At 40.0% G+C, this 9,570-nt stretch overlaps 1 protein-coding gene across 1 annotated transcript; it reads right to left on the bottom strand.

The window, feature by feature from the left end:
- Positions 1 to 1,165: 1,165 nt before the first annotated feature.
- Positions 1,166 to 4,233, bottom strand: LOC146554030 (uncharacterized). The gene is made up of 5 exons (XM_085254637.1): positions 4,055 to 4,233; positions 3,914 to 3,967; positions 3,607 to 3,827; positions 2,966 to 3,138; positions 1,166 to 2,168 (listed from the first exon to the last, which is right to left on the bottom strand). The coding sequence occupies exons 2-5, from the start codon at positions 3,957 to 3,959 to the stop codon at positions 1,658 to 1,660; spliced, it is 951 nt and encodes a 316-aa protein (XP_085110763.1). The 5' UTR covers positions 3,960 to 3,967; positions 4,055 to 4,233; the 3' UTR covers positions 1,166 to 1,657.
- Between the last annotated feature and the right edge of the window lie 5,337 nt (positions 4,234 to 9,570).

Here is a 9,570-nt window from a genome sequence, read left to right as displayed (position 1 = left end):
CAGACTGGGAAGAGTGAATCTACAATAGGCAAGCAGCTTGGTGTGAAAAAATCAACTGTGGGAGCAATCATCAGAAAATGGAAGACATACAAGACCACTGATAATCTCCCACGATCTGGGGCTCCACGCAAGATCTCATCCCGTGGGGTCAAAATGATCATGAGAACGGTGAGCAAAGATCCCAGAACCACACGGGGGGACCTGGTGAATGACCTGCAGAGAGCTGGGACCAAAGTAACAAAGGTCACCATCAGTAACACACTACAACGGCAGGGAATCAAATCCCGCAGTGCCAGACGTGTTCCGCTGCTGAAGCCAGTGCATGTCCAGGCCCGTCTGAAGTTTGCCAGAGAGCACATGGATGATACAGCAGAGGATTGGGAGAATGTCATGTGGTCAGATGAAACCAAAGTAGAACTTTTTGGTATAAACTCAACTCGTCGTGTTTGGAGGAAGAAGAATACTGAGTTGCATCCCAAGAACACCATACCTACTGTGAAGCATGGGGGTGGAAACATCATGCTATGGGGCTGTTTTTCTGCCAAGGGGACAGGATGACTGATTCGTGTTAAGGACAGAATGAATGGGGCCATGTATCGTGAGATTTTGAGCCAAAACCTCCTTCCATCAGTGAGAACTTTGAAGATGAAACGAGGCTGGGTCTTCCAACATGACAATGATCCAAAACACACCGCCCGGGCAACAAAGGAGTGGCTCCGTAAGAAGCATTTGAAAGTCCTGGAGTGGCCTAGCCAGTCTCCAGACCTCAACCCCATAGAAAATCTGTGGCGGGAGTTGAAAGTCTGTGTTGCTCGGCGACAGCCCCAAAACATCACTGCTCTCGAGAAGATCTGCATGGAGGAATGGGCCAAAATACAAGCTACTGTGTGTGCAAACCTGGTAAAGACCTATAGTAAACGTTTGACCTCTGTTATTGCCAACAAAGGTTATGTTACAAAGTATTGAGAGTTATTTTTGTTATTGACCAAATACTTATTTTCCACCCTGATTTACGAATAAATTCTTTACAAATCCTACCATGTGGATTCATGGATTTTTTTTTTCACATTCTGTCTCTCACAGTTGAAGTGTACCTCTGGTGCAAATTACTGACCTCTGTCATCATTTTAAGTGGGGGAACTTGCACAATCGGTGGCTGACTAAATACTTTTTTGCCCCACTGTATATATAAAAAAGATATATTAGGCTCATAAATACAAAAAGCCTTACTCTAAATTGAAAAAAAAAAAATCACCTTCTGCTATTTTTCCCCTATCTTCAAGAGATTTAGGAAAGAAAGCACAGTGTCCATAAAATTCAAGATAAGAAAACTGCTAAGCAAAGTTACTTAAACAAATACAAAACATAAGACCCGATGGTTACACAACAAAGACACAAAATCTGATGCTCAGATCTCATTCAGGTGTTTGAAACCTTCATCACATCATTCATTTCTAATTATTTAATATTTATAACAAATGATTTAAAAATATCAAGTCAAACACACAGAGTATATAGTGACACACAGAGAAACTTCACATTAGTCAGTGGCTTTAATCTTATTCTAAAAAATGTGCCAAAGTGCCTTTACGTCTCAGATCACTAGTTGAAAAGCTTTAAAGCAAAGATCATAAATCAAAGTTGTGTTCAGAGGTCGTCATACATATGTCACATCATCTTCTGATTCCACCCAGGACCACCGGGCATCATAGCCTAGAAAAACTTCCTCCTCACTGGTTTCACTGTCTTCCTTTTCTATAATATTGGTGTGAGATGCTGTGAAACTCTCCTGAGGTTGGTGTAATGTCTGTGTCTCTCGTGGAAGTGGAGTGGGGTCAAAAGTCTCCACGTCCAAGCTTTTTCTTGGTTTGAAAGATCTAAGCAAAACTCTTCTGATTGTGTCGCCACGATTTTTTACTTTTGGCGCTAAATACGTTAGAAAAACGTCCTGTGGTTGTTCATCATTCAATCCACTGGCTGGACTAAATGATGTCTGACCAAAACTTCCAGGAGCAGAATGATTGATCAAAAATTCGGAGCCGGAAGGACTCTGAGATGTTCCTTCACTAGAGTCTGAACTGAGAATGTCAGCATAGCTTTTAGGGTTTGAATTCTCTGAATTCTCACCCATTATTTCAGTCAGTTCCTCAGGGTAGTCTGGGTTTTCTCTGTGGGAAAAGAAACAGAAATGCATCAGTCACAGGCAGGATTTAAGTTCATTTCTCTCAAGGAAAGTCTATTCTGATGGGTCAGCAACACATAATTTTTGACCTCTTCTGCAAGGGCCTGAAAATCATGGCCAGCATTTTATGTGCCAATTTTGTGATTTATGTCTTTCCAGTTGAGTTTTCTAATTTGCCACAAACGTCCTTGACTATCCTTTGATCCACAACTTCTCCCTTTAACCGCTTTTAGAAAATCTTGCATTATTTTGCCAACATGCTGTAGGCTACTAAATTTAGGAAACTGCCACTTGTGTATACTTGCAGGGATGCAAGAAAATTCTAGTTCAAGAGCTTTACCTTACTCCTAGTGTATCCTCTTAGCAGCTGTACGCATATTTAACATCGTCATTTAATCTACAAAAGACTAAATAGGTAACACGCTGGGTGACCAGAACACAATAAATTAAATGTGGGGCAAAAAATATGTTTGTGTGGGACACATTAGTAACACTGACACATAGTTTTAAAATAAAACATGTCAAAGGTATGCAGATTAAACATTGGTAAAACAAATAACCTGGAAGCAAAAATAGAAGGGTTTTTTTTAACACCTTGATCCCAACAGTCTTTTTGAAAACATTAAAGCTGTTAAAGTTGCATGCTTGCAGCAATCACAATAAAAACGTTAAAAAAAAAATCACACTGTATGTCTCTGTGTTCTCTTTTGCACACTAAAATGTGAGACATTGCCTTAGTATGTGGGGCATGGAGACAAGAGAGTGGGACACCTGGTTACCCACCTGCAGGGAGACATCAAAGGCCCATTCTCCAGGCTGCTCAGGCTTCCTGTTAAACTGCTGCCACGACTGGTTAAAGGGCCCCTATCCTCCAGTAGCCAGCGCATGGTCTCGATCCCTTCGTTCAAAGCCACCAGTTGCCGTAGGATCCTTACATCGGCAGAACGGAGCCATCTCTGATTAAATGCCACAGAGTTAGTGAGTGTTAAGGTGTAACTGAAGAAACAGGTGTGTGTGTGTGTACTATGAACTTCTCCACTCCTTCCACCCCACTATCATGCTCATTTTAATTGCATTAGAGTGGAACAAAGGTGGTGGGAGTCAACATAGGAATCTGTTGTCAGAATGTGGCACTGACAGGTGTGGTGAGAACACAGGTAAGAGTGACTGTCATAAGAAATAAACTGCTGCCTGTGAAGTGGCTCAGAATGGCACTTCATACATGTCACAGTGATTGCTAAACAAGTTGTACAGGTTGTAGCTTAGCTTTGGCCAAGTAAGGAAAAATACACAGGTAATGGTGAGTCACTAAAACGCATGATGGAAACTCCATTTGGAATCTTTTCTATAAATATACCTGTATCATATAATACACACGCACACACACACAGGAAATAATTATTAGTGAGCACAGAAATGTTTACCAGCTCTTTTTTTAAGTTGTTAATTTTGTCAGATAAAGCCTCGGGGAAATCAGCGCTGTGGTTTTCCCTGCCGCTCACTTCAGACCTCCGGCCACCTTCACAATTTGGAGCATCTCTCATCCAGGTCAGAAGACTTTCCGGTGTCTTCATCCCGATCTTATTTTCCAGCTCTGTTAGATCCGGGGAGTAATCCCTGAATAACCCCTCTGCCATCCCGATCGCTGGTTTTGGATGGGAAGGAACACTTAAGCGTAAATTCCCTTTAAACCTCACACACGCGCAAACCAGCCCGCACTTGTCGACTTACAGCACAGTCCGAGGGTTATATTCCTGAACGCTCCACAGTTCAGCATGATCGCGACTGGAAAACAAACAAACAAACAAACAAAAACTTGTCACGGGAGCGCAGAAAAATCTACGAAAACGCTGGAAGTATGAACGAACAAACCAAGTGCGGCAGCTGACTGCCGTCACCACCATTCACAGCCTATTACAGAGGTATGCAGCCCGGAACATGACGGCGGAAAGTGGAAATGCCCTTTGTGCATTCCTCAAACAATGGCAGGAATTTCACACTGACAAGCTTCAGAAACACCTGCGAGCACCGAGCTGCCGCAGACCAGAGCGTGCCGGATACCCTGTAAAGATATGGGATCACGTGACTGACTTTACTGGCAGTCTGGTTTCGCTTTCTTTTAAGCCTTAAGGTATTCAAACTTGACTGTAGTCCATCTGTGGGAAATTCCACTGACTAGTTTTCCCAGTACACAGTGCACACCAGAACGACACAATACTTCAGTAATCCCAGAGCAAATATGTGGTCACACGTGCTCCAAGACAGTAAGTACCATATTAAATAATACAATATATTACAAAATAGCTCTAATATAGAAATATCCCCGATATGTTACACACAAAATATAAAATATAAAGTTAAAAACAGAAAGATAACCACAGGCAGGAATGATTTCCTGTGTTTTTAAGATAAGATAGAAATAAGATAAGACTTTATTGATCCCACAACGGGGAAATTTTTGCGTCACCTCAGCTCAGGTACATATATATGAAGGAAATACAAAAATACAATTAAGTACAATCAATGAAAAAAAGTAAGATAATACACTTTTCAGTGGTGCATTTGGTTAATCTCAGTATACATAGTTCATACAGTTCATGAGCTCAAAGGAAGTGTCTGAAGACCTTGCCAGCTTAGATTATGGTATGAAACCAGTGAAAGCTGGTTAAGTAGTGAAGTATAAGATGATAAACCTTTGGAATCATCAGATTATTTTTTATGTTATTGTTCAGCCAAACTGTCCTTCCCTATTAGACACGCAGCTAAGCGAGATTAGTGCTAGATGGAAACAATTCTAAGTAACAGCTTTTACTCACAAGACTGCCCATAGTTCTCTAAATTGCATTTAAAGATCTATGGGAGCATGGCCAAAAATGTGCTCTGATAAGAAGAAAATGAATGTACAGGCAAGTGCAGGCCTCTTGATGGTGAAGGATGGCAGACGTAGCACTGGTATAATGCCATGAGGATGCTTTTCTAAAAACTAAGGAAATATTTCTTCTTCTTCCTTCACTGTCACACCCTCTGCATGTCCTCCTTCACGTCAACCTCGTCTAAGCTCTTTTCCTCCTGCCTTGCCGTATTCATGAACGAACATGAGGAAAGAATAACCGAACCATACAGATAGAAGAAGCACTTCAGAGTGCAGGGGCATGGGGAACTGGACTTCAAGAAATTAAGATCCATCTGTGGGTGACAGTTAACAGGTGACTGACACCCAGACTAACAAAGGCTGAGCAGATCTGCTGAGAAGAATGAGACAGATCTCCCAAAATGCAAAGCTTGTGGAAACCCCATTACTGCAAAATGTTTGCATTTGTTGTAAAGCTTGCAATAGTTTGGTAGGTAGGTTCTGACTTACCTACCAAACTATTAGTTAATCAGCCCACTGACCTTCCTCCGGCCTCTTCTTTCACTGTGGTTCAGTTTTCGTGGCAACACCATCCAGTCTGAAAATCGGATCGCCCACAGCTGTACTTCATCGGGCTGTTAATGGATTGCTAGTGAATGCAAAGCTTAGCGTTGCTTACCATTTTTTTCCACTGAGCATGTTGTTGTGTTTCTGCTAGTATGAACTTGTTTGTTTTGAGTGTGTTGTTGGAGTGACGTTGTTCTCGTTTATCATCATTGCTGTCTGAAGTGTTTTGCTCAAATAGATTTCACGCAATTAAAAAACAAAACAAAAACCCCAAAGCTTTGTGTGGGCTCTTTAAGTGCTCAAGATTTGCAAAGCCCCAAGTGGAAGGAATCACAACCTACTTTTTTAGACTCATAGATGGGTCAAACAAGCAGGGAGGAAGCTGACATCTGCCAGCTGCTAAAATTGTTGATTTATTTTTGTTTGCTGTCATTTTGCCCCATATTCATGCCTCTTTAAAACTGGACCGATGGTTATATGCTTGTTGCTTTTTCACATCTAAGATTTTGTGCAGAAAATGCATTGTTTAATACCTGTTTAATATGCAATGATGATACAGCATCACCCTAACTAAAAATGTGAAGCAAAGTGCAGAAAACATGTTAGTGATGCTTCATAAAACTTGACCTGGACCTGCCAATACCTCATAATTAACAAGATCCAAGACTTCAGAAGGTTTCATGTATGATAGAATCAAGGTAATGATGCAATGATGGTGCTGGAATTTAACAAAATACATAAACATACATACAAAGCAGTAGCAGCAGTTCAAAACTTTTGGAGATCTTCATTTGAAAATAAGTGTCGAAAAGTGTCCACCACATCCAAACAACTAATGTTCATGTCTGTGCATGAGCTGGGAGCACAGTGTTTATGTTAAAGAATGAGTCATGATCTCATGCGTGGTTTAAAAGATGAATTTCTTCTGCCCTTTAGCTTTACCTCCCTCGGCGGCTTACGCCACGGTTTAGAGGCTCGTAAATTTCACTCACCTTTACATTTAAATCTCAGCAGTGGAACAGAAAACCTCAACTGGTTTTACTGGAGCTGCTCAGCGGCCACCAGGACGACGCTGTTGTTATAGTGACCATTTCAGGTAAACTTTATATAGGAGTCACAGTAGTTGCTGTTAAGGATTACTGCCCTCATAGAAATTGTATAAATGGATCAAATTCAATATCAGAACTGTGTTTTTAACACGCAGGTATTCTGGCGTGTAAAAGTCTTGAGCCAACTCTTATTTCTTAACATTTTGTCAGGAAAATCAAGAAAAGATGCAACAATTTATTGAAACTTCAAAAAATAAAACTCAACCACAAAAAATCATTCATATAAAAACAGAGTAAGCACATTTCTAAGGTGTTTGAAAGTTAATATTTGGTACGACCACCTTTATTCTCCAACACAGACAGAATTCTCTTAGTCAGGCTTCCTTGTAATTTTTTAAGTTCTCCAGGTTTCTGGAGAAACGCAACTCTTCTTTTGATGTTTTCAGGATGATTCCACATTACTGCAAATTACTGTAGATGAGATTTACAGTAACTGTGCTGTAAATAGAAATGACAGGAAATTACTGTAAATTTCAGTAATGTTGAGCTCTGAGCTCTGGGGAGGCCAATCTACTGCATGACTAACAGTGTGTGTCACTGTGGGTTTGTGAAGCCATTTTCAATCAGATACTATCCAGATGGTATTACACAGGGGATGGGAATCTAATGATTATAATGAGTTATTTATGCTTGAATTACTCATAGGTCAGTGTTAAGTGGCTAACAAACAAACAAACAAAGAAGCAAAAAGCACATAAGACATATCTATAAGAATTCAGGTATAAGGACTGGACTAAAAATGATTGAAAAACTTTAGAAATAACAGGAACGTGTTGCTGCTTAGAAGGGAAATAAAAAGTCATGAGGGCTGGATCAAGACTTTTTGTAGAAAGAAATGTGTTGCTGTCATTGTTGCTAATTTATTTTTAGAATCACGAAGCATAAATGTAAGAATTTAATAGCTATTTTGTTTTTGCTTTTAGTTGCACTACATAATCTTCCTTGAAAAATGAATTTTTGCACAGATAAATCCATCCAACCTCTTCTGTTTATCCAGTCTGTCACAGGGCTAATAAGATAAATGCACATGTTTTTTTCCCTGTCCAAAAAAAAAAAGATGTTGCTTAACCTACAACAAAATTACAAAATTAACATCTGGCATTAACCACGAGTGCAAGGTTTATATCAAAGATTAACATTCCAGTAGAATGGCGTGTGCCATCTTTGAGCATTACTAAAGCAAAACGTTATGACCTCTTCTCACCTTCTAAACCACTTAGTTGCTGTATTTTTACAATGTGCATCAGTTAAACACTTTAATTCAGTGAAAATAATCAGAACTATAAATAAGACCTTCTTTTGACCTTTGTAACAGAGCATCAGCTGAAGCTCAAATGTAAACTAGATTTTCTGTAATGGCCTGCAGATGGCAGCATGTATTCAACATTTCCAAGCTCTCCATAAAAGGGTGACACATTCTGGTCTGAAAAATCAGGTCATATCTTTGCACTTCAGGGATTTACAATCACAAGTTTTGTTTTCTTAAGATTATGGATCAAGTTTCACCACTGAGCCTGTCAAATCCTGAAAACTGAGCCTAAGTCAACACCATGAGGTCATCGCGTATACCAGGAGAATGTAGTTGTTGTAACTTTATAGGAAAGCTCGGCCATTAAATGTCCAAGTTTGTTGACAAAGGTGCTCGACTGCTGCGAGCACGTTTCAGTGACTTCATCAGAGAGAAGCATTAACACTGATGGTAAATTTGTCAAATGTGACACAGCATTCTGCAGCTTCCTGGACTGGAAAAAAAGCATGAAGCTGAAGTGAGGAGTGAATAAACATCAGGTTTCACTTGGTGTACGGGGGCATAAATTACTGCCCACCTCTTTCAGGAAATGTGCGAGTGACCCTAAAGTTAGCGTTACATGACGCAGTGGTTAATCATAAAAAAGTTGCGCACCGAAGGAATTATGTTGTTTTTTTATGAGTCAGGGCCTCTGACTTCCAGTTTTAGGGAAATTATAAAGTTGTGTAAACATTAAAAAATGGTCAAAATGCGGATATCATTGAAAGGGGAACATTACGAGCAGATATGATTTTACTGCTTCTGCCATTGCAATTAAACGTGATTTACTGTGGATCATAAAGAGGGCAGGAGGTTTGTTACAGCAGTTACCCTACTTTCTTTTCCTCAAACACCTGAAACATGTGAAGAGCAGAATTAAAACCACATCACCCTGACTGCAGAGAGTCACCCTGATCGTTAAAAGAAAGAAAGGAAAAAAGATATATTAACATCCTTAGAGCTCAAATCCCCAAATAATGAGCATGAACTAGGGCAAACATGTTTGAGTCGAGGGTCAGAAAAACAGCATTACAAATGAGGCGAACGAGCCAGGAAATCCTGCTGCTTCATCTGGTGGAAGGCAGTCACATGCAAACAAAGCCAATCACTGAGGACGAGGATCCCTGGATTCCTACGGCACAACAAGACCAGGAAACGCTCAGCTGTTCGTTCAAGTTTGCAAAGAAAAATAAGCTTGAAAGTGTGGAAATCATCACATGTCAAATATGTAGTATAGAAGATATTTAAGAAGACTGTAAAATCCTAATGTTGGGGAGAAAAAGTTCAACATTTTGGGGGAAAAAATGTATATTTCCCTCAGTTTTGAATTTAAATGAGAAGATTATTGCCACTCTTACATTAAGCTTCTTCTTGTTTAGCTTAGCACAGAGGTTGGGACTTTATCTGTTGAGCTTTGGTGAAAACAAAGAAACATCGCACAGTGATTCTGTGATACTTCATGCATTGCAGTCAGCTATGATACATAATGACGTCTGTGTAGGTGAGGGAGAAGAAAATGGCCCCTTGATAATGTAGGTGTGTACAATACTGTACACAAGTCTTAATGCATAAT

Source organism: Mchenga conophoros, linkage group LG18 (genome assembly GCF_057382185.1).
Source record: "Mchenga conophoros isolate Kocher_MC1m ecotype Shallow Benthic linkage group LG18, M_conophoros_male_GT1.1, whole genome shotgun sequence".
Lineage (NCBI taxonomy): Eukaryota > Metazoa > Chordata > Actinopteri > Cichliformes > Cichlidae > Mchenga > Mchenga conophoros.
The sequence above is the reverse complement of the archived record's forward strand: the minus strand, read 5'-3'. Positions and strand labels throughout refer to the sequence as shown.